Source organism: Labeo rohita, chromosome 20 (genome assembly GCF_022985175.1).
Source record: "Labeo rohita strain BAU-BD-2019 chromosome 20, IGBB_LRoh.1.0, whole genome shotgun sequence".
In the NCBI taxonomy this organism is placed as follows: Eukaryota; Metazoa; Chordata; class Actinopteri; order Cypriniformes; family Cyprinidae; genus Labeo; species Labeo rohita.
Genome location: NC_066888.1, coordinates 2,383,579 through 2,409,888, shown reverse-complemented (window position 1 = coordinate 2,409,888; position 26,310 = coordinate 2,383,579). Strand labels below are relative to the sequence as shown.

General features: G+C 39.7%; 1 protein-coding gene across 1 annotated transcript; it reads left to right on the top strand.

Annotated features, from left to right (window-relative positions):
* Positions 1-77: 77 nt before the first annotated feature.
* cep170bb (centrosomal protein 170Bb) lies at positions 78-26,235 on the top strand. The gene is given in 21 exon segments (XM_051092177.1): positions 78-320; positions 1,840-1,974; positions 5,455-5,544; positions 5,960-6,040; positions 6,176-6,232; positions 6,337-6,451; positions 7,433-7,443; positions 7,445-7,550; positions 7,646-8,149; positions 10,689-11,809; positions 14,543-14,719; positions 14,818-14,944; positions 15,061-16,746; positions 16,927-17,158; positions 17,284-17,443; positions 17,756-17,794; positions 18,283-18,414; positions 18,584-18,672; positions 19,191-19,284; positions 19,389-19,440; positions 23,629-26,235. Coding segments are annotated over 20 exon segments (5,163 nt in total). The 5' UTR covers positions 78-320; positions 1,840-1,869; the 3' UTR covers positions 23,814-26,235.
* The last annotated feature ends 75 nt before the right edge of the window (positions 26,236-26,310 follow it).

The window sequence follows — 26,310 nt, the reverse complement described above, 5'->3', positions numbered from 1 at the left end:
CCCCCTCTGGATCAAATGAAAAAGCCAGTGTCTTCATATTGGACACTGACTCGGATGCTTGGTGGTTGAGTGGTGTTGCAGTATTCTGCTGTAGAAACGCACCGGTGGCGGCGCTGGACGCAGATGCCATGACAGCATGATCTGTGTCTAACGGGAGAGGGTGTAGTCTACATGGAACCACAACACTGATGAGAATCTACGATCTTTTAACTGGATTTCGCAAAATAACATCGTGTAGTCGCGGAAGCGCATATCGTATTTCGGAAGAGGACATTTCTTTTGTTTATCTGGGAAAGATCATTGCATCTGGGGTATTATAGGTAAGGTCGGAGGATATTCAGCATCATCAGGGGCTACAGATAAAAAGGCCAGATTCGCACTAGATTTATCACATTTCACAGGGTACAAGGGGTAATGTTTTTGCTACATGTCATAATGATTTCTTGTACAGAATACCGAGCAGTTTAATGTGCGGTTAAATTACGCGAATAATTTCATATCGGAGAATCGTCTTAACTGAAATTCAGCCATCATAATCAATTTAACTAAATATATGTGAATTCGTGGGTTTGGTTCATGCATAAACTGCTGATGTCACATTGAAATCTGATGTAAATAAGACGAAGAGCGAGAAAGACAGCAAAAGGCGTCTCTCTGTGCTGGTGCGACAGCAGCTGATCACCCCATCATCAAATCATTGCTGTTCAGAGGCAATTATGATGATCGTATGAAGCAGACATAGGCCCGATTTATTGCAAATGTGACATAAAATTCACAAAACTATACTTCTATGCTGAATCATATTGACCACTAACACAATGAAAATAGCAATTTGTGCATAAATGCTTGATTCCATGGTTTCGTAGTCGCTTTGAGACGAACATATGAAAGATGAGTTATCTGTGCAGGCCTGCTGAAATATCAAAGTATGTTCTGCTCAAAATCATCTATCGGCTCCTTAGTGGGCCATGTACAGGTCTTCAAATATATATGTATATTTTTATCTGCTGTGCAAATGTACATTACGAGGTATCCCACCTCTCTCAGCCATATTTTCAAGAAAAATCCTCAGTTTTCTCTTAAAAATATTATTCCGACGTAACATGTCTAGACAGCTGTCTTATCTAATAACGTGTTCGACACTGTCAGCAAATATGCAACGGTTAAGCATCCATTTTGTGGAGAACATCTGCACAAATCGAAAAAGTTAAAACAAGAACGTTATGTGTAGATAGACCTGTCTTAGGGTACATGAAGCTGTCTTAATTGTATCTTACATTTCTCACAATTCTGTTGTCATTCACTGGTATAATGGAACATAGAGATAATATGATTCCCAGCTTATTACAGATGAGGCTGGGTTATATTTTAATACATCAAATTAACCTGTAATAGTTAAGGTTTTCAAATAAAATATATATATATATTTTTCTGAGTATGGTCAAAAAGACTTGTGTAAATAAGGGTGTAAATCTGTGATTTTGCCTAATAATTGCACTGCATTGAATTTAACCTTTGTGTAATAATGAACTGTGGTACATTTTGATTGTGTTCAGTTTTATTTATGTAGTCCACTTATTTAAAACTGAATAATGTGAAATATTACACAGTAATCTAAATGAAATGTCCCTGTAAATGAAAATTAATTAACATCGTTCTACCCTTTAACCTATCAGTGTTCAATTTATACTTTTATAATATGAACATCATAAGCTCATAATCTGACCTGGGATGACTTAGGAGTTTACTTTACTGTGTTCTCCCTTAAAGTATTTAATTAAATTTTTCCTCAACAAACATACAGTCTTTCATGTTATGTTTTTATGTTTTATGTCACAGGATGCAAAGGGGTTTCTCTGAGAAACAAAGATGAGTGTGACATCGTGGTTCCTGGTCAGCAGCTCTGGCACTCGTCACCGTCTGCCACGGGAAATGATCTTTGTTGGCCGGGAGGACTGCGAGCTAATGCTACAGGTAGGATTTTCATTTGTCCTTCCATTGAAGTGTAAAATAAGTGTGTCTTAACCACATTTATGAATGCACCAGGAACTGTCATCTAGCAAGTATAAGTACATATAATTCTGCAAAATAATACATTGAATTTTGAATATGAACAGCATTTTTTTGTTAGAAACAGACAAAATGGTCTACAAAGCTACAAATCAGTGGTGTTCTGAAATGAGAAGGCAAAATCCTCAAAGGTTTTTTTTTTAATCAAATGTAAATTTATGTCCCAGTCACATGGTTAAATAAACATTACTTACACTATCAGAAAAAGCTAAATATATATTTTATATTTTTACATTGTTATTATTACACCAATCTAATCAATATTCTATGTATTAAAGCTAAGTATGAATTTCATCAAGTTTTTAAGTATCTCACATTTATTACGAAATAATAACTCAAGGCAGTAACAAATTAAACAATATATTTTATTTGTAAACTTATGTTCAGATATACTTTATGGGTTCACAAGTTCACACTTACGTATAATCAGATTTAGTAAGCAAATTTGTTGTGCTGTCATGAGGGAGGGCTCCGAGCTCGGAATATAGCCTGAACCCAGAGAAGTCCCACATCCCTAATCTGAGATAATAATAGTTAAGAGTGAGGAGTTGGGGTGGAGGGGGATGCCAGAAAACTGTCGTGGGACAGAGGTGAGTTGGCTGTATATATATACGGTACAATGAGGCTAAAGGCACACCCTAAGAAGAAATGTGGTTTTCACAAGTGTATGATTGCAGAAAAATATATATAGTTGTATTGAACAGTTATGGAGCAACAGATTTTGTGTGAAAATAAATCATACAAGTCATTCATTTTGTTTAAAAATCTTATAAACGTATGAGGTGGCAAGGGGGGCCTTACTGTAGAGCAGCGGTTTTAAATCCAGTACACCCTTGGATTACCTTGTTGGTAATGACCTTACTTGCTATACTATAGCAGTTTCTTAGACTTCTGACAAAAGACTTTCACTATCTTCCCTAGAGAGTCATTCTGCAAGAATATAGTATATGTAAGAACCACTTAGGCTACAAATCAGTTCAACAGTTACAAGTTTGATGGTGTACAACAAGTGCTAAAGTATTTACTGTACATCAGTCTTAGAGGTGGAATGTGTATATCTAAGGTGGATAAAGAAGACGAAGAGCAAGACCAAGAATAGTCATTTCAGATGAATTCAGAGCTACTGTGATAGACCGTGTTCTTGTGCATGGAATGAAAGAGGCAGGACAAAGAGTTCAATAATCAGCTCCATAATCAGCTGGAAAGTTTAATATTTATATACACACATATGTATGTGTGTGTGTGTGTGTATTAACCAAATTTCTTTTGGGTGTGTTTTTTTAACTGCAAAATGATTACTATATACAGTAAATAGAAATTACCTACATGCACTGGACACTGTGTTATAGATTTTTTGATGTAGTGTCTAATAAATGATCTGTAGTGCGTATATTACACATGAGTAGAGAGGAGGATACAAAAAAAGAGAAGTACACCAATGCCCTCCATCTCTTCTCCCTCACCTCTCCTCTTGTTTCACATCCTGCTCTCTGCTCATGTGTGCCTACCTGTTCCACTCTTCTTTTCTCTCTCATTACACACCTTTCTCTACCCACTCCACCACCTTTTAGACTTGCACCGTTGTTTTTGCATATTTTTTTTGAATTATTGATTATGAAAACATTTGAGAATTTTGTGCACTGTGTTTTAAGAAAATTATTAGCCTGGTTTGTAATTTGTATGAAATCAATGAAAATGTACAGTCTGTTTAGGACAATTATGTGTTCAGATCACTACGTTAACTTTTGACAACAGTGACCTGTGTTTGGAGAACGGTGTCAAATTTATTGAGAAAAACTGTAAACTGCTTTGAATAACAATTTTTTTCCACATCAATCCACCCTCCAACTTTGCAAATTTCTTAAAATTAAAACTGAAATAAGTACATTGCATAAGTATTCATACCCTTAATGCGGTACTTGGCTGAAGCACCTTTACAGCCTCAAGTCATTTTGGCATGATGCTCCAAACTTTGCAAATCTGCCATTCTTCTCCTCACCTCTTGAACCTCTCAAGTTCTGTCGGCTACAATGCTGACAGACATTTTTTTTTAGATTTCTCCAGAAATGTTTGGGTTCAAGCCAAGGCTGTGGCTGGGCCACTCAAAGACATTCACAGAGTTGTCTTTAAGCCACTCTTGCTATGTTCTTAGGGTCATTGTCCCTTTTGCCCAGTCTGACGTTTTAAATGCTTTGGACTAGGTTTTCATTAAGGCTATCTCTATATTTTGCTGTGCTGAGCTTTCCTTCTACTCTGATGAGTCCCTCAGTGCCGCTGAAAAACAGCCCCACAGCATGAGGCTGCTACCACCTCATTTTACTGTTGGGATGCTGCTGTGCAGGTGATGAGCAGTGCCTGTTTTCCTCCAAACATGATGCTTGGAATTGAGGTTCATCAGACCAGAGAATCTTGTTTCTCACAATTTGAGAGTTCTTTAGGTGCTTTGTTGCAAATTTCAAATGGATTTTGATATGTCTTCACTGAGGAGAGGATTTAAGAGAGGAGAGAAGTTTTTCCCATCTGCATATATGAGCATGGAGCTCAACTAGCGTGACCATCAGCTTTTTGGTCGCTAGTCTAACCAAGGTACTTCATCGGTTCCTCAGTTTAGCCAGTGGACCAGCTCTAGGAAGAGTCCTAGTTGTTCCATACTTTTTCTGTTATGGATAATGGAGGTTACATGCTTCTGTGAACCTTCAATGCAGCAGAATTTTTCTTAACTCTTGTCTGATGCAGTCCTGTCTCTGAGCTCTACAGGCAGTTCTTTTGACCTTGGTTTTTGCTCTAATATGCATTTTCAGCCGTTAGACCTTTTATTGAGAGGTGTGTACCTTTTTAAATCATACTTATTCAAATTAATTTGCCACAGGTTAACTCCAATCAAAGTGTAGTAATATCTACAAGTGATATGCATAGTCATGAGCTAAATTTCAAGTGTCCCAGAAAACGTTATGAATACATATGCAATGAAATCACTTCAGTTTTTTATTTCTAATAAATTTGCAAAGTTGTTACAAACCTGTTTTTGCTTCGTCGTTCAATGAATATGCATATAAGCCAAGTCAGAAAGTCCACTTTATTTCTAAAGCGCTTTATACAATATAGATATATTGTAAACAGAAATGCAAAATTTTCTGACTGTGAGGTCTGCTGCATACTGGTGCCCATTGTGAGGAAACTGTATTACTCCAGTGTTATCCGTGTGAGGCCAAATTATTACTCACAGTACTTGCTAGGCCACACACAAGTAAGATTCATAAAGCAGAAATGTGGGATCTGTTTATCTATTGTAAATATCCAACCTCTGTTTGCGAACATTACAATTTCGAGTTAGGTTCAAGAATAAGCAAGATGTTGGATGTAAACATGTTTTTCTTCCTTTAGTCTCGTAGTGTGGATAAACAGCATGCTGTTATCAACTATAACCCTGCCACAGATGAGCACCTTGTCAAGGATCTTGGAAGTTTAAATGGGGTAAGCAACAGCAAATGTGACTGAAGCTCAGAATATAGGCATAAAAAACCTAGGTACCCTAAGTTTAGAAAATAAATGGACAAAGGTAACAGACATATGTCACTGGGATGCTGTTTTTCACTGCAGTACAGTTATGATCTATTAAGCCTTGAATGATACCCAGTTCCAATGACAAATGTTTTAGGGTTAGGGTAGGAAACTTTCTTAAAGGGATAGTTTACACAAAAATTCTGTCATCACTCATATCACCTCATTTTGTTCTGAAACTTGTATATTCTGTACACTCAGTGTTGTCAACTCCTGACAAATTTCTTGTGATGTTCCTCATTTCTAAGGAATATTTTCTCTGACACTCTGGCATTCCCATATCACAAACACAAATATAACGTCATTTGTTTTTCTTCTCCCATTTCAGACCTTTGTGAATGACTTGAGAATTCCAGACCAAACATACATAACCCTCAAGCTGTCGGATATTGTTCGTTTTGGATATGATATCCTTTTTCCTGGTTAGCTGTTATAGGTTTATTGGCATGAAACCCTGAGATCTTTTTGTTTGTAGAGATACATTAACTCTAGTCTACATACGTTATTATAGTTCTAATGTATTGACTTAACATTAAGAGCACATTCACATGTGTATATTCTTGAGAAGAGCCAACATAAGGTTCCTGAAGAGGCCCTCAAGGTATGGGTTTGTCTGTTTGTGTGTGTATTTGTGTCTATTTTATATTCTATGTAATATATATTAACATATTTTTTCTTTTTGGTTGACTGCCCCTGATGTATAAGCATGAGAAGTACACCAGTCAGCTGCAAATGGGCATAAAATCTGCAGAAAGCAAGCAACAGAATCTGCAGGAAGAAAGATCCAAATTGGAGCGCTCTGAACGCAAGAGTCTCACAGGTAAGAGTGATCAAAAATGACCAAAGTCAGGAGAGAAAGATACAATAACAGATAGTGATCAAACAAAATGCTTTGTAACATAGAGCCCAGCAGATATCTGACCATAACGTTCTGTGTTATCACAGCCTTTGTTAATCTCTGTTTATCTGTAACACTGCAGTACAGTGGCCTGGTTTATTTGTAAACCCCTCCCTGTTGTGCTTTTGGTCAAGTGACAGATACTAAAGATAATCCTTATGCCTTAGTTCAGCTGCTGGCACTGCATTGACATGTCCATCAATAAATAACAAAACTATTAATAAAATATTAATATATAAGTTATAATAATAATAATACTAGATAAGCAAATAATATTAGTTATTATTATTAATAATTAAATAAATTAGTAATACTAAATCAATAATTATTTAGTAATACTAATGGACAACCTGTAATGTGATGTATTTAATTCCTAGATAAGCGTGCACATGTGTATTGTTTATTCCATTGTAGTTATTTTAACATGTGTAATATAGATACTCAATAATAAAATTCTAATTAATGTTCAGTATAATAGACATCAGATTTTCTCAATAAAAACTTTTTCTCAATAAAAACTTCTTACCCACTGAGAGAAGTGTGGAGCATCATTCTCATTTTCTGCCATTTTGAACACTACCCATAAAACATATTGATTGATCATATGGATATAGAAACACTATAGAAATTCTAAACACATTTTCTGAAGTGGAAATATAATACAAATTCATCCAATATACTGGATATTTGAAATCAGGAAGATAGTTTACATATTTTACTTTACAGTAAACAGATACAAGAGTTGCTCCAACATCTGATGTTCTAGTGATTAAGTGAAGTGAACACTTCAGAAATGGCTTGTTGAATAAATTGTGCTTAGCATGGTAACCAACTCTTCATCTCACTTTAGCCGTTATACCCCTTCTCTTTCTGAGTTTTAAGTGTGTAATTGTTCCTCTTTAGAGTCACCTGTACCCCCGACCAACACCATTGTATGGCCAGCCATCATGGTGGGGAGAGGAGGACTCTGGGAACAAGGAAGCACACAGTGAAGTACGAAGGTCAGGTGAGAGTCATTCAGGTAAGCACTTGTCCTCCCTTATGGCTACTTTCGTGTTATTGATATGGATATTTGTCTTACCATATTTACAGTTTGGTGTGGGTGTCTCTTGACAGACATCACAAAGGAGGCCCCGACAGCTGAGGATGAATTTACCTTCTCTGTTCAAGAGATCCGTGATGGCCAGACCAAGTCAACCTACCCGTACCACAGAGAGCCCAGTTATTTTGAAATTCCAACAAAGGAGTTCCATATGCAGTCCAAGTCCCCAGCAACAGATTTAATAGACATCCCAACCAAAGACACCAATATCCCTCTAATTTCTACACCTCCAGTTGTCCAGAGTCATGCTTCTTTTACTATCGAGTTTGATGACTGCATGCCAGGCAAAATTAAAATCAAGGATCATGTGACCAAGTTCTCGTCTCGTCAGCGTAGCAAGCAGCAGCAGCAGCCCAGTAATTCTCTGGTAGTCACACCCACAGAGGTTCTATCAGCTGAGAGCAAGGTGGCAGATTGGCTTGTGCAGAGTGATGTCAGTATGATGTGCAGGCGGCCACCCTGTGAGGATGTGTACAGCACTAAGAGTGACTTGGCGATGCATATTCGGACGCTCAAAGGTAAGAGACATCTAACACTACCATAACAGTGCACTTTCTGTGAGACTTACATTGATGCATAATGTTCTGTGCGTGTTTTAAACTATATACAGTATGTGTCCTTTATGAACACCTCATTACTCATTATATGTGAACCTGGACCACAAAACCAGTCATAAGTAGCACGGGTGTATTTGTAGCAATAGCTAAATATACATTGTTTGGGTCAAAATTATCGATTTTTCTTTTATGCTGAATTCATTAGGATGTTAAGTAAAGATCATGTTCCATGAAGTTATTTTGTAAATTTCCTACCGTAAATATATCAAAACTTCATTTTTGATTAGAAATATGCATTGCTAAGAACTTCTTTTGGACAACTTTAAAGGTGATTTTCTCAATATTTTCAATTTTTTTTTCCCTCCAGATTTTCAAATAGTTGGATCTCAGCCAAATATTGTTCTATACTAACAAACTATACATCAATGGAAAGCTTATTTATTCAACTTTCAGATTTCAATGATGTATAAATCTCAATTTTAAAAAATTGACCAATATGACTGGTTTTGTGGTCCAGAGTCACATATGGCTTTGCTGCCTGCTCCAGTGTGGTTTAGTGAGACAGGCTAGCTGCAATCTTCAGAAAATAATGAAGATGCTACTTCAAGGAGAAGGGTCTGACTTCCATTTTCAGACCTGCACTCTCAGACAACTGCATTTCTGCAAGTGACGTCACTTGCAGTCTATTTTTATTTTACTTTATTTTATTTTATGTATTTATTATTTTTTTAATTGAATTTCTCAACATTTTACAACAGTAGCCAGGTGATGAAGACAAGAAAAAAGAAAACAATATCACTTGCAATCGCCACTTGCACTCTCTGCTACCTGCGACGTCACTTGCAGTCCACACAAGTCATGCATGTTGCCAATGGAGACAAGATGCTGTGGTGGTTAAACAATGAAAACTAATTTAATAGCATAACGTACAGGGTGCTGCAAGTCATCTGTAGGAGATAAAGACAAGACCCGTAAATCCGTGGCCACAGAATAGCAGAATATGAACGCAATGCACAAAGTCTCTCATTAAGCATTTTCCTACCGTGAAAAAACATTAACATTTGATATGGCTTAATGTATTAAGATACATTAAGTGCCATTGATAGATCAAATTTGTTATATAGTTTATTAATTTAGTGTACTTCAAGGCAAGTATATGGCCACAAACACAATGCGCAAATTTTCACTTTTATATTTGCCCAGCAAACGCTTAATGTGGCAAAACAGACTAAGATGATAAAGACCAAATTCAGTATAAACTCTATTGTTAATGTCGGCGCCAATAGCCTTGTCGCATACAGCGCCGTTGTGCTCCAGGCATCTCGTGTTTGAATTCCAAGGATCACCCCCTCTTTCTCCCACTTTACTTTCTCTCACTTCTAAACTGTCCTGTCACAATAAAGGCAAAAAATCGTTGTCTGTTGTCTGAGAGTGCAGGTCTGAAAATGCAAGTGCATGTCTGCAGCCAGACCCTATTGACTTAAAGGGGTCATCGGATGCTAAGTTCACTTTTTCATGTTGTTTGAACATTAATGTGTGCTGGCAGTGTATGTACAAATCTACCCTATGATAAAAATCCATGCAGTGGTTTTTAATTAATCTGTAAAAATAATATCCCCTTTTTCAAATCGAGCCATTCTCAGATGCCTGTCGGTGTGACGTCACACCCACAGAGGCCGCTCCCACGATAGTTGATTGACATGAGCTCTTACCTCAGCCCAGCTGTCACAGTCCAGTAACTTTCCATGTTTTGATGCCAGAACAGGGATGTAAGTTAGACAAGAATATCTCCGATTGAGCGATTGAGGTGTTGTGTTGCTGGATGTAATAATGAACATAGTGGTCGTCATTTACTCCCGACATCTGAGCTGCTGAAGATGCAGTAGATTATGTTTGTTTGTGAATGGAATGCACCTCCCGATCTACATATATCCGTCTATGTTCCCGCGAATCATTCGTGATCCAGCTTTACTTACAGCAGAAGTGAGTATAAGCGTTTTTTTATGAATCTTTGCGATCGGCTTTCCTTTTAATGTGGTAGTTAGTAAGTTTAGCGGCTAAACGCGGCAAAATGCGGCTAATGTAAACAGGACCGTCTTTCCACAGAGAGAAGAGAGGGGCGGGGTGAGCAGAGCTCATTTGCATTTAAACGAACAACCCCTTAGAATAATATGATTTTTGCAGAGCTAATTTTGGCAAGGTAAAAAGGGTTTTGTTTTACAAAACCATTGAGAATTTTTAATCAAAGTATATTAGAGACTTTTCATTAAGACCCTAAAGAATCATATCAACTTGTGGAAAATGGGCATCCAGTGACCCCTTTAAAGCGTCCTTGTGTGTCCTGATTTAAGCAAATTTCTTATTATGGAATTCAAATACAGGCTGCAGAGCATGATTAATTACATGAATTTTATCACATTATTTTCTTTATAATTAGTTGCTTTGAATTTATTTGTTAGAGTGACGGTCATAATATAAACTGTATCTGTAAATTCAATAGGACACCATCATGAAGATGGAACCCAGAGTGATTCAGAAGACCCTGAAAGGACAATGAAAGGACAACGCAGCAAGTCACATCATTCCATGAAATCACAATCATCAGTACAGTCACACCAGTCAGCTCAATCAAAGAAATCTGAACCACCGGAATCAGTTCTGTCCCAGGAGTCTGCCTCAGTACAAAAATTTCATCATCCTCAGTCAGTCTCTCCACACAAACACCATGAAGGAGAACTTGATGAAATTGAGGTTCATCCTGTTCAAGAAGCCTCTTCACCTCCCCAGGCAGAGGTTAAGGCCATTCACCCTGAGCCTCACACCCAGCAGGCCTTCATTATTGAGTTCTTTGATGATAATCCCAGAAAGAAGCGGTCACAGTCCTTTACCCACAACTCTGCGCATGCTGACTCCTACTCTGCATTGAAGGCCAAACTAGAGAAACGAAAAGGTCTGGCTCATGGGGAAAGGCCTGCCTCTGTGCATGGGCATGTTCCTCCAACACAGCAAATCACTGTTCCACTGAAAGGTTCAAGCCATGGAGGGTCACAGCGATCAAGCTCACTGAGGAGAGAGAAGACAGAAGACAGTGGGACCAGCACATCTCTATTAGGGACCTCGTCTCGCTCTTCACCAGCTATCACCATTAAGCCTTTTGGGAGTGTTGGCAGGAAGTCCAAACTAGCTCAGGAATTTACTGCAGAGTTCTTGAAGGATACGGAAAAGACTCCACCTCCTATGTCTGCCCCACCTGTGATGATGTCTCCATCACACACTCTTTTACCCTCCCCTGCAGAGCCATCTGGACCCTCATCTGTATCATACCCACCATCTCCATCCCAACTACCTCCATTATCCCAATCTCTTCTTCAAGCAACCTCGCCTGTCTCCGTACCTTCCCAAGCCCCAGGAAGGGGTCCAGTTTCTAGTGCCTCCCCACTCTGCTCAGCTGGGTCAACTGTGCCACAGTTTTCACCACTGTTAGTTAGTGGTGTTGAAACTAAGGCCTCAAGGGTGACACGAACCGAGGAAGAGGACAGTCTGAGTGATGCTGGTACCTACACAATTGAGACAGAGTCACAAGATAAGGAAGTGGAGAAAGCTAGAAGTATGATTGATCAGGTGACAGACTTTTTTTTCTTTTTCTTGGGAAACGATAAATACTGTATTACCACTGGCGTATACCAAAATTCAGAGTAGTCAGCGATTGGCTTTAATAGGGCTGCCCCCTTATAGTCAACTAACTGTTAGTTTAAAGCTTTAGAGCAAAATATGGAAAAAAAAGAAAAATAAATCAACTAAATTTATTACATAAACATATTGCTTCAGGCACAAAGTAAATATGTACTGATTTGTACAACATTTAATTGATGTTGGACGTCGCCCAAGGGGCATCCACTCAAAATAATCATGCTGTCTCCTATTATTTTGTGTGCCGTTCTCATCACTTGCTGTTCATAATAAGATGTAAAGACTTTGCTCTCAAAGATGATTTAATTTTAGTTTCGTTTTTTAATTTGGCCAGTGGTTATGAAACCATGAATGTTCTTTTCCTTTAATGCAGTGTGCTGTCACCATTTCTGCATAAAAATCAGTCAAATCATGCCATATAATCTCGTGAATGTTGTTTAATATTGTGCTTGATACTAAAAAGCGAGTTGAAAGCACACAGAGCCACGGAAGAGACACTGTTTCTTAAGCGCTGTCTGTGTGTGCAATTCGAAACGGAGTGAAACACAGACAAATGTGTTTCACTCATTCACTTGCAAACACCCCCCTTAAATAATTACTATTTTCCAGATGTCAAAAGAGAGCATTCAACAAAAACAGTTTTGCATCTTTTACACCTATTCCAGCATGATATGCAAACTGCAACAAATCTAAGAGCAGTCCAGCAACCATCATCACATACTTTTTGATCTCTTGTTCAAAAGCCTTCATGAGAAAAGAGGTCAAGGCAATAGGATGGTATCACTCAAAGATTCTGGCTTAGCATTTTTGGGAATTGTTCTAGAGAAGACCTAGAGAAGATTGAAAGAGTAAGTGGAGAACTCCACTAAGCTGTTCAGCACAGTGACACATATGCCAACTGGACCTGGGGCAATTTAAAACTATTAGAAGAACTAACATTACCTTTAAAAAGTGCCATCTCATCATCTGTGGCAGAAGTATTGAAACAAGAAAAAAATTCATTATAGATAAAAAGAAATTAGTATCATAATTCTCCATAGGCCTTTGTTGATGTGATACCCGTGTACTTACTGCAGCCATGCTCTTAATTCCTTTCCAGGCGGCTTTAAGATTGCATTAACATACCCTCAATCTTATTTTTATAATTACTTTCAGCAATTTCTATTGCCCTTTTAACTTCCCTGTTTATCTGTTTTTTTCCTCATTAGTTCCTGAGAGAAATACTATCTTCTTCATATGCAGTATACCTTTTAAATGCTTCATTACCCAAGGTTTATTATTGGGATACAAGGTGATCTTAGTAGGTATAACAGAATCGACACAGAAAGTAATATAATTAGAAATGGGAAGCACCTCTTCATTGAGATTAGAATATGCATTCAGAAACATATTCCAATATGTATAATCGAAACAATCGATATTAGAAGGTGAACATTCTTAAACAAACTGTACTTCTATCTTCACTTACTTAACAACAGGAACATACACAGGAGACAGTAAGATTATATTATGATCAGATGAACCAAGACCAAGGTCTGTAAGCTCCCGGAATTGGGCCATATCACCTATCCAGAAATTTATTAGCATGGGTACCACATATAACATATTGATAGTAGTCTTTTAAATATTTTTCCATGATACAATGATTAAAATCACCTAAAATAAATTTAGGTGCATCTGGAGATATATTATCCAATTTATTCAGGGCATTTTTGACTGTTTCAAACGCCATGTCAGTTTTGGCACATGGATGTATGTATACTACAACAAAAAACAGCCAGGGGAACTGGCGAGGGAGATAAAAAGGACGTACAGAAACCACAAGAAGTTCAATATCTGAATTACAAATCTTGTGTCTATATTTTTATATTACACCAGTTTTCATTGATATAAACACACACACCTCCTCCGCATTCTTTCCCTGTTGTATCTTTGTCTCTGTCCAGCAGAATAGGTGTTCCAAACCCCTCAATCCCTAAGGTACTATGAGCATCCAACCAAGTTTCAGTGAATGCCATCATATGCGTGTTTTTGTATTCATGCATTAAACTCACATTGGCTTCTAATTCATCAAAGCGAGTGTACATTTCCTAAAAGTATTCCTAAAAGCCCTCTTTAATCTGCGTCGAACTCCACCTCGATTCCTGTGTTTCCCCCTTACTCTCCTTTTTGAGCCTCGGGAGTTCGCAGAAGGCCAAATTAGTTCTCCAGGAGTGTGATATTGAAGTGTTTGTGCGGAGTGTGAAAGCTGAATAGTAGCCATACCATTCTTTCAAATCTGTAAAAGGTCTACTTTTATTCGTGTGCACGCACAATAACAACAAAATGTTGTGCTTTTGTAAAATAAAGAAAGCAAATAGGGTGTGGAGCCCTAGACTTCAACAATGATACAGAAGGTGTAATTTGTAGATGTGAAGATATTTTCTCCTAATCCGGTTAACTATACAGACACAATGAGTAAGCAAAGTTGCAGAGTGGAAAACTGTGGTTCTGTGGCACTTTCAAGGCATTGTGGTGTTTGTTTGAGTGCTCCAACATGTCAACTTTGCTTCTGCTGCTGGTGTGAGTTTAGGTTGGCACCACCTGTTGACCTATTTGGTCTGAACCATGGAAGACAATGGTGTTTGAGAAACATAGTAAATCATATTTGTTTATATTTCACAGGTGTTTGGTGTTTTAGATGCACCAGAATACAGTGGTCAGACTCTTGGAGTTTACAGGCCTGTGATTGATGATGGTAAAGATGAGCAACAATTCTTGAGTCATAGCCATGGTATGGCAGCAGATGTAATATCGACATCATCACAGGGCCGTGGTGGAGACCAAGTCATCTCACTACAGGTATTGCAATTACATATTGCTCAGACAAATGTACTCTCCTTCATTACTGAAATACTTATTTCAAAGACGATAACAATAATTATAATTATTTTATTTAGGCACATCCTGATGTAGGAGGGCCTAAATGGGTCTCACGCTGGGCCAGCCTTGCAGACACTTACAGTGATCCTGGGGCTACTCAGGGATCTATGGGAATTCCACCCCAAAGTGGACCTCCAGACAGAGGTATATTCATTGAAAACCACTAGTGGTGTTTGAGCAATTAAGCATTTTGATACAGTTTTAGATTTTATGAATAGGCCAGCAAATTAATAACTATTTTCAAACTTTTCATTTTGAAGATGACAGTATGACATCATTGATTGGTCAAAGCTTCGATATCTTGGAGTCAGAGGGCAGTCAAGTTTCCAGGACCAGACGGGTGCTTCCTCAGGTTCCACCTGGAGAAAAACTGGAGAACACGACCCCCAGTATCTTGATTCGGCATGAAACAAACATGGACCATGAACCACCAGAGAAAGGTTCCAGAGCACCACAGCAGCAGGACTGCACTCAGAGGCTACGTGTACAAGACGATGTGGACCCAGACAGTCTGAGTGACACTAGCCGTTCAGACGACAGCTCTATCCTTGATAGGAGTGGTAGGAGCCAAGCAAGGAGAGGAACACATTCGCCTTCTGATAATGTAAACCATTCTAGAGGGTTAAGAGAATTGCCAACACCCACACCTAAACCCACCTCATTTTATATTGGCTCTGAGGATGGTTCATGTAAGTCAGATGTGTCTAAAAGCCCAGGTTTTTCACAGCCAGAGAGAGACTCCTCTCCAAAGGTACCTCCAACAACTGTCTTAATACGACATTTGAGTGGCCATGAGTCTAGGCGTCCGGTGAAGCCTAACTCATCAGCCCCAAATCTTCAGACACATAACAAGGATGTGGTGCCCACCAAAGAGACCTCAACCTCATTTGTTAGACAGGAGAGTTTTACCAAAGATAGGCCAAGTGACAACATTCAAGTTAAGAAACTGCCACATATCTCTAGTCATCCTGCTTTGAGAAGCTTGGATACTGAGGAAGCTGTTCGAGATACATTTCCCTTTCCTAAGGAAGCAGATAAATCTTTGACATCACCAGAAGAAAAGTTACCTGGATCTAGTCAACGATCAAAAAAAGGGAGCTTTCCTGCACAAGAGGACTCTCTGTCTGGTGATTCAGATGTTGATACCGCTAGTACTGTAAGCATGGTCAGCAATAAAAATGCTCCTGTCAGTGCAAATAAGAAGCACACATCTGCAAGTGATCTGCGCAAGGAGAAGTCATCTTCCGGTTTACAAGACAAAGCACGACAACCTACCGCTCGTGAACGACTATCAGAAAAACGCAGAAATCATGCCTCCTCTGATAATACCGGTAAAGCTGAACTAAGTCGCCGGCTACAGCTTCGTCGCAGTGCTGGCAACCGTGGTTCTTTAGACCTTTCAGATAATCAGCACGGTCAACAACTGTGGCCCGAAGCTGCGGCTTCTGACCATGAGTCAAGTTCACGACCCAACAGCCGCAAAAAACTCACTGCACCCCTGCCGAAGGAGGACCCTAGTAAGATGACCAAAGGAAACCAACAGGTGCTGACCCGATCTAATAGCCTTTCAGCCCCAAGACCAACCCGTGCCTCCATGCTTCGCCGAGCTCGACTAGGTGAGGCCTCAGACAATGAAGGTGCAGAGACAGACCGTGCATCTCAGAGCTCCGACCACAGTAAGACTCCTGCTGAAGGAAAGAAACTGTCCAGACTGGACATTCTTGCCATGCCTCGGAAACGCACTAGATCCTTCACTGTTCCAAGTGACAATGAGTCCACCTCAAGCAAGCATGGCATTTCTAACCGTCCAACGGAGGCAAATGGCAGTGTGAGGAAAGGGGCTTCAAGTGAGGTGAGGCAGGCTACCAGCAAGGGGACTGCATCAGTAGGGAAGCACTCCGCCGCTCGTACCCGTTCTAGCCAAGTTAAACACAGTAGCACAACTGGTGAGTATCAGTCTATTTATTTGTCCTAAACCTCAGAGATATTCTCTACCTGTAGTTCGTCTAGACAAGACCACTAAAACTGCATAACATTGCAATGTTTCATTCTTACTGGCAATATTGTAACTTTGATGTTTTAAAATATAAACATGATACTTTATTTAAAAACAAAATGTTCCAAAGGTTCCCACCGCAGACAAAAGGATTCAGAGTATTCCTCTACCTCAGAGGAGGAGTTTGAGACCAATTCCAACTCTAAACATAAACGCTCCCACACCTCGGCTTCAACTCAGACACAAACACCGCAGAAGGCGATTCAAATGAGGCTAAAATGTGGCTCTTTGGAAACGGAAGAGGACGAAACTCAGAATGAACACTTCCAGAACTGGTCTACTCATAGTGCAGAGATTGCCAGGTTATTTAACTTTTTTGTTTTTGTTGTGGTGTCATATGCTAACGCATTAGCTAGTTTATGGACGAGTGCTTTTGTTTAATTCATTTTTATATTTTACATTTTACATTTATACTTACTTCCTTTAGGTTGAGTCAAGATCTGGCCAAAGATCTTGCCATTCTCGCACGTGAAATCCATGATGTTGCAGGGGATGGTGACTCCCAAGCATCATCAGGCATGGGAGCTACCACTTCCCCAGGCTCCATGCCCAATACCCCTGCATCCACTATCTCGACCAGAGAGGAGGTGCGGCCAAAGTTGCTTGCATGGTCAAATGACATCCTATCATATACATTGACCCATTCCATTACCTTTTTAATATATAGCAGAACATGCAGCAAATCATTATATTCTCCTCATTAGCAAAAAGAGGAAAAACATTGTAGATAAAATATTAAATTCTAAGATAAGCACGCCTGTTTGATTTGGAGTCATGGGTTGCTATACCATGGTACACCTCATGATAATTATATTGTGTCCCAAAAACAACTAAGACTAAGGTAAAGTTTTTTTTTTAATCTTGCATACGATTTGTTTTATATTTTCTCTTTTGTGCAGAGACCATATGCATCATTACAGAGGTTCCTGTTACCTCAGGTGCTGAATTCATCACTCATTATCACCAAGTGGTGTCCAAAATTAAAACACTTAATCTGTGAGCCAGTATCAATGTACTAACAGCTGTCTGATTTCTAGCTTCGAAACCTGTTGTTTAAACTACTACCTTTTATTTGCATGAGGGAATTCCCTAATGCATGGAAACTCACTTCCAGATTCACTCTCAAGGCTGTATGTTCACAAAATAGGTTATGTTTACATTAAAAATATTTTTCAAATGTATCTTGAAGGAATTAGGATCAAAATTGCTGTGCTGACTGTGAACATAGACCCCTTTCCTGTTCACAATTGAATTAGCATGATCATACAGATACTGTATCTTCCCAGAGTTTTACTCCCAGAAGCCTCCATTGTAATTTGAGCTCAGAGATATTTGTCTCTTAACATCAAATTTAACCTTTTTTAACCTGCCATTGTCATGTCCACGTGTTCTTACTAGTGCTTTCCCATCCCTGATTAATCTGCAGCTGGTACAGCATATACCCGAGGCAAGTCTGAATTATCAAAAGGTTCCTCCAGGCTCAACTAGTCCAGTAGACCAAGATTCAAATATGAACGACCATGACAGTTCCAGACGGCGTCCCTGGAACCGTGAAGAGGTCAAATTTTGTCAAATCCTTTGCTCATTACACTAGTAAACTGATCCTTTAGTCATTTACTCAGGGTGTTATAGCCTGCATAGCAAATAGCAGTGCTTCTCAGAAACTGTATAGATAAATTACAATTGCATCATTTGTTCTAACCTTTGACTTTTTTTTTTAATCACAGGTAATTCTGGACAATCTTATGTTAAACCCAGTTTCCCAGCTCTCTCAGGCTATCAGAGAGAACACGGAGCAACTAGCAGAGAAAATGAAGTATGAAATAAAATATTTCCTATTCTCTTCTTTTTCTTTATTTAACTAAATTCTTGTTTTTTTTTTAAGGTTGTAGTTCTGGCTACTACAGTAGTCAATATTTGAAGTGGATCAAAAAAGTTAATCATAGTTATCCTAAGACAAGAATGGGTATTAGGACAAATTTGATGAAAGTTTTTGATCCACTTCTGTATTTGCTAGCTGTTACCAGGGGGTATTTGGGGAATAGCGATTATCATCCTAGAGAAAATAGCAAAATCTGTGTAGTCCAGAATCAGTCATCAGTATTTTTGGTCCATTTTTCCCATAACAGAGAGACTACATTTTGAATGTTTGTATCTTGTTAAATTTGTAAAAGTTAAATTTACACTAGCATATACAGTAGACACATTTAAGGATAACAAACCTAAAGTGCACACAATGCCTTTTGATTCCATTTAGGACATTAAAACTAAGAACTGGCAATACTATCCAGGGGTTTTGTCTGTTTAGTCCCACAATTATTATGTCTCTTTTAGAGCTCTGTTTCATAACAAGACAGAGGTCTGGGAAGAAATAGAGGCAAAAATCAATGCTGAAAATGAGGTTCCAATCCTTAAGACATCTAATAAGGTACATTCCTCCATCCAATGTAATTTTCAAAAACCAAAAAAAACTTTTTTTTCATCAGAGATGATTCTTTATTTTGTAATATATTTTCCATAATTTGCAATCAGGAAATCTCATCTATCCTCCAAGAACTGCGAAGAGTCCAGAGACAACTTGAGGGTGAGTTTATTAGCATTAGTTCCCTTTCAGTCAACATTCAATGTTATGTCAGTGACTGCCGATTTGGGATCTCGCCTGAGAGCCCCAATTACCTTTGAGTGGTACAAAACAAGCCAATGAATATTGGTGAGTGAAATTTGCATCGTGAACCACTCCCTTTTACCACAAGTTTATAAGGATACATTGCAGCTTACTCATTCAAGCTTTCGCTTCGGAGCTGAGTGGTTAATACTACTCTGCTCTTCCTTTCATCTTTGAGTGAGTTCTGCATGTTTGTGTGACGCGTCATTGGTGGTCGTTAGGAGAGACAGTGGTGCAGAGTGCCTGTTGTTTCGGCAATCCCCTGAGCACTTCAGCATTAAAAGAGCTAGTTTCCTCACTAAAAGAGTAAGCACGGGTGTGACGCTGCATCTTTTTAAAAATGTCATTCCAGCCATCATTTTCTGTTAGTCACGATCGCTGTCTCACGTGTCTGGACATTAAGCACACTGAGACAGCATTTGTGGATGAGTCATTTACCCATTGCGGGACACTGACCATCTCAGCATACCTCCGTAGAGGTGGAGTCCCCTTTGCTATTCCTTGATCTAGGATCTCTGCACCGCAGAGGGCTGCTTCGGCTAATAAACAGGGTGACCTGAGGGTTACAGTGGAAGTTCTCCTGAGTCAGTCCCAGCGGCCCTCTCACTCTTCCACTATGTCGCAAGCTGTTGAGTTTCTCGTCTGAAGTGCATGAGGAGTTTACAAAATCATGGAAGGTAATTTTTTTCTGCCCAAACCCGATCTAGTGCCTCCTCCAACCTCACTACCTTCAGTGGTGGGGCATCCAAGGGATACGTGGAAATTCCTCAGGTCGAACATGCCACTGCGATGCAGCTTTGTCCGCAAAGTGCTGACACCTGGCCGGGTCACCCACGTCTCCCATCCAAGGCCTGTAAGTTCTCATCCGCTCTGATGGCCAAGGCTTACAGTGCCACTGGACAAGCTGTTTCTGCCCTGCATGCCATGGTGCTCCTGCAAATTTATCAGACCAAGGTACTCAAGGAATTGCATGAGGGTTGTGCTGACTCAGGGCTGATGCAGGATCTGCGCACAGCAACAGACCATTCAAAGGTACAGTAAGTCACTGCATGCTTCCTTGGGCAGGCAATGTCCACACTTGTAGTCCAGGAACACCTTTTTTTGGCTGACCCTGGCAATATGAGGGACGCTGACAAAACTCATTTTCTTGACTCCCTGATCTCCCAAATCTCCAACAGTTGAGATTGCCAGGGGCATCCTCCTGTGCCAAAGGGCATCCTCCTGTGGACTCCAAGATGCAGGAAGCAGACTCCGCCCATCCCAGCCTCCCCCTGGCCCTCTAAGTGTTCAACGAAGCCATCTTCGACGTGGAGATGGAGGAAGCTTTAGTCATTATCTCTGGGGAACTTTGGAGTCAAATGTCCGCTACACAGCTCTAATATGGCAACCTTGGCACTATATGGCACCTGCATTGAGATCTCCGGAACCTCCATGTGTGGTTCCTGGACAGGATGCAGAGGACTTTAGTGGTAGTTGACACTATTACTTCAGCTAGAGCCCCCTCTACGAAGTGTACCTATGCTTTAAAGTGGAGTCTGTTCATTGATTAGTGTTCTTCCCACCAGAAAGAACCCCGTAGATGCTCAATCAGTGTTGTGGTTTGTTTTCAGCAGGAATGGTTGGATCGAAGGCTGTCTTCCTCTACCATTAAAGTGTATGCTGCTGCTTTTGCAGCATATCATGATGCAGTAGACCGCAAGTCTTTGGGGAAACACAATCTGGTCATCAGGTTCCTGAAGGGTGTGAGGAGGTTAAACCTTCCTCGACTTTTCCATTTTCCCTCTTGGGATCTCTCTCTAGTCTTAAATGCTTTGCAGAGAGATCCCTTTGAGCCCTTGCAGTCAGTTGAGCTAAAGTTCCTGTCTTTTATGACAGTGCTCCTGACTGCGCTCACTTTTATCAAGATGGTGGGGGACCTGCAGGCATTTTCGGTCAACGAAGAGTGCCTGGAATTTGGGCCGGCTGAGACTCTGGCCCAAGTGGTGCCCCAAGAGGAGGCAGACCCAGCCCTCAAGTCAAGTCAAGTCAAGTCGAGCTTTATTGTCATTCTGCTACATGTGTGGACATATAGTAGAATGAGATGTCATGTATCACAGGACCACGGGGCTACATACTAGTTAAGCATAATATAAACATACAACAGTACACGAATAAGAAAAGCAATTACAGACTTATACAACAGTTAACCATTTGACTATACATATGCTATAAATACTATAACTATAATAAATAGTTGACTACACATACAAAACTGAGACAACAAAAACTTTACATAAGTACTGTACATGACATTTTACAAAAGAGACATTTGTACATGAAATTGTGCAAAAGAGATATTCTGTGCATTAAATTGTGCAGAAGAGAGATTTTGAATCTCAATCACAAATAAATATGTATAATCCGATTGAGTCTTTGTAGCAGCAAGTGTTTATAGAAAGTGTCTAATGTACATAAGTGTGTTACTACAAGTGGTTTGTATAGCCCACTCACCTGTGTGTAGCAGAACTCAGAATTGCACTTTGAAAGATTGTCAGCAGTTTTAATGAGTTGGGGGGAGGAGGCTGAGGTTTTCATGATTTCAGGGGACAGGGAGATTGGAGTTAAGGACTCTCACAGCCTGGGGGAAAAAGCTGTTGACAAATCTGACAGAGCGAGCTTTGATACTCCGGTAACTTCTACCTGATGGTAGGAGCTGGAAGAGATTGTGGAAGGGATGGGTGGGGTCCTTCACGATGCTGGAGGCCTTGCTAGAGCATCGTGCAAGGAAAATGGGGGAGAGGGGCACCGATGATCTTTGCAGCTGTGTTCACTGTTCGCTGTAGGGTCTTGCGGTCAGCAGCACTGCAGTTCCCGTACCAGACAGTGATGCAGCTGGTCAGCACACTCTCAATGGTGCCCCTATAGAAAGTGGTGAGAATGGGTGGAGGGAGACTTGCCCTTTTCAGCCGGCGGAGAAAGTGGAGGCGTTGTTGGCCCTTCTTGTTGAGCGACGTGACGTTGGTGGTCCAGGTAAGATCCTCTGTAATGTGCACCCCCAGGAATTTAGTGCTGCTGACTCTCTCCACAGTTGAGCTGTCGATGGTCAGTGGGGGGTGGTCAACAGAGTTTCTTCTGAAGTCCATCACAACCTCTTTTGTCTTACCCACATTGAGGGACAGATTGTTTGCGCCACACCATTTAGCCAGCTGTGCCACTTCCTCTCTGTAGTGTGTTTCATCGTTGTTGCTGATGAGGCCTACCACAGTCGTGTCATCAGCGAACTTGATGATGTGGTTGGAGCTGAACTTGGCAGTGCAGTCGTGGGTCAGCAGCGTGAAGAGCAGTGGGGGTAGCGTCAGAAGGCGAGGCCACAGTCTTGAGGTCCGGCTTCAGCAGTATGCAAAGGCCTCGAAGCTTCTCAATGGCCGCCGGCGAGAGTTGGTGTTTGTGTGCGTTGCCGATATCCAAAAGGCTTTGGCGATTGTAAATCTGTTTTGGAATGGTTTCCCTATGCTTTAGCGGTACATTTACACTGTTTGGAGACGAACGGACGACATTAAAAGACATAAAAGCACCGTCGTTGGAACCCGGAGTAGCCGCTGCGTCTGACCGCGCCGCCATCTTGAGTATATACTCGCTCTGCTGTGTCCCGTTCATGTGTCTCCTTATGTATTTACAAGGAATGCATGGAGAGCTGCAGGACCTCAGAACAGCTCTTTATCAGTTTCAGAGGCTAGAAGAAGGGAAGGCTAACAGAGGTTGGCAAACCCTGGATGGAGTTCCTCAAACTCCCTTCGGTAGTTGGTGGAGGTATTTGACCCTCACTTTAGGCTAGGTGCCCATATGTTGTGGTTTCCCATCAGGTGACTCCATATGTTTATTTCCTCAGTATAACTTGAATGGTTCACGATTTTATTCTCACTCACCAATATTGGCTTATTTTGTACCACTCGAAGATGACTGGAGCTCTCAGACGAGATCCCTATTTGTCAGTCACTGACGCAATGTCTCCCATTTCCTCCTTCAGGGAACAAGGGTTACATGCCTAAGACAATGTTTAACTTTGACCATGTATGCTACATATTCTGGGCCTTCTCTGTATCAATTTGTTTTATCTATGTCATACAGTGATCAACACTATTGTTGAACCTGGAGGAATCCTCAAGATTCACCCTGCAACTTCTCCCGGGGGAAAGTCTCAAAGTCACTCAAAGTCTGCTTCCAAGGAGTTTACCAGCCCCACTCCTACTAATGCTAATGCAAGTTCAAAGCGAGGTCCCAAGGGGCCTGAGGGAGGCCGATATGTAGTATAAGCTTGCCTTGAAAAAGGATAGCCATTAGCTTGCTTCACAAAAAAAGTCTGTCATGTACTACACATCTGTTTGGAAACTGCCATATTCGTGGCACATTTGTAAAAGTATTGTGAGACTATGTGTGGTGCAAATATGCGGCATATGCTTTAAGACTATGGACATACTTCACAAGCGAAAGCAGGTGTAGACATTGTTATTTTCAACAATTGTAATCTCTGGCTTGCTTGAATGATTGTCCGTATCCCAACTTGTCATTCATGATTGACAGAATAAGTGGGTGTGTTACTGTATTCCTGTATCCTGTCTGTTTTGGTCTCATTGGGTGAAAACTATGAGAAAACCATGTAGCATTCGGTCTGTATTCCTTGTGCACTTGGCTGCTACAAATCTTCGGCATGAAAAAAATGGGTGAATACACAATACTTAATTAGTGCTTGCCTTCAACAGAGGTATAGCTATTAGCTTGCTTTGCAAAAAAAAAAAAAAAAAGATTTATCAGCTGTTTTAATTATGCTATCAAAGATAAGAATCAAATATTGGTGCTTCTAAGAATATGGCTACTGTTGAATTCCCAGACATCGCAAGTTAAAATGTTGTTAAAAAGTAAGCAGCCTTTGGTATAGATTGTCTCTTTTTGTATTTTTTTTTTTTGCAACTACAACACATATGTCTGGGGTGTCGGGTGTTTGCTTTGTGTGTGAGAGTGCTAGATTATGGTAGAATCATGTGTGATGCTGTGAAGTACTGTTGCTGTGTGTCACAGGTGAAAACTTGAAAAACGGGTTACCTTCGCCCTGCCCCAATGTTGCTTTTATGATTGTATGCAACAAAATGATTGTTTTTAATTTAGGATGACAGAAAACTATCACTGGAGCAAACAAAAAGCAGCTGGATGTAACAGGCTATTGCCCTCATGTTTGCATTAGCCATGTATTCTTTAAGTGTCATATACTCTATGTATTTGTGATTTTGAATGTTTTAAAAGCATCAAAATGTTAAAATATCCTTTAAGAAGAGAATGAAATCCACAACAATAATGTCACACTAATATTTAAAAAAAATTGCACATATATTAGCAGGGTAAGACAGCGTAATATACCCCTTGAGGGAAGTTGACTCCCCATCTTAATTTTTTCTCGTGGCCATAGATGCCACAAAATGTCATCTCAAAACAACTGATAATTGGCTGTGCTCTTAAAAACAGACTACCTAAAATTAGACCTTTGGGATAAGACACACCTCCAACAATTGGTCCAGAGCAGCATGTTATACTAGTGTATTAAATTTAATACACATGTATATTTATATTAATACAGATGTATATTTACAGTTATAATTCAGTTAATTAGATGTACATGTCAGAGATCTTCGCTTTTCATTAAAACCTATTGGTTAATTGAGTGAAATCGTTAAGTTTGAATTTATAGTGTCGCTGTAATGACATATTTTTGATTAAAAATAGGTAATTAAATATTTAAATATTCATATGCTGTGTAACATCCCACCCTAAAAAAAAATAAATTTATTAGCTTGTTGACGTGCATTTGATTAGGGTTGGAGCTAAACTCTGCGGGACTGCGGCACTCCACGACCGATGGTGCCTTTCCCTCCTGTATAATGTAGTAAATGAACATTGTTCGTAAGGGTGGCATCTTACCCATCTTACCTTAATCATTTTAGCTTGAGACTGGCCAATATAGAAATATTGTGACAACCTGTACCTTCTGATGACAACAATGTGAATGTGCAGTGAACCATACAAACTACATACAAAAACATCTTTTTGTTTCAGCACATTAAATTATTTAGTAAATCACGTTAGAACTGAATTTGTTTTGTGTCTGTAATTGTGATCTTCCATTGCAGCATTTTTTTGCTTTCTTTACCATTCAATGTTAAAAGTCTTTGCAATCCTGTTGTTGAGGTAAATCTTGGAAAAAAAATGTTTCTAAATATCTGCACTAAGAAATGATTGTATGCAGTATATTAGTTTTATGGTTTAGCAGCTCACCATCAAACAGTTTGCTTTAGTTTTGGCTGTGTTATGGATGGTTTGATGTATGTATCAAATGCAAATAAGATCATTATTTTGGGATTATTGCATGTTGTGCCATATGTAATGTAGGTGAGCCAAAGCTAGGACTTGTGTACAGCTGTGTACACAAGTATAGAGCACGTATAGAGCAGTACGTGATGAACAACTAATATTTATAAAGCCTAGTAATTGTACATAAGGTGCAGTGGTAGGTTTTGTGCTGGAGTGATTATGATCTCCTTATGTATTCCTAAAATTATTCAAAAATTTTCTTTGTTGCCCACAATACAAGGTGTAAATACATTGCCAGCTTTGAACGTTTTATCTATATTCAGTGTTATATTCATGTTCTTGGAAATTAATCAGAAAACACAAATTGTATCATTACTTTGACATTCTGTTTATTTAATCTCAGTGGTTTTGCCCTGAGGCAACTACAGCTGTTTTGTGATGACACCGATT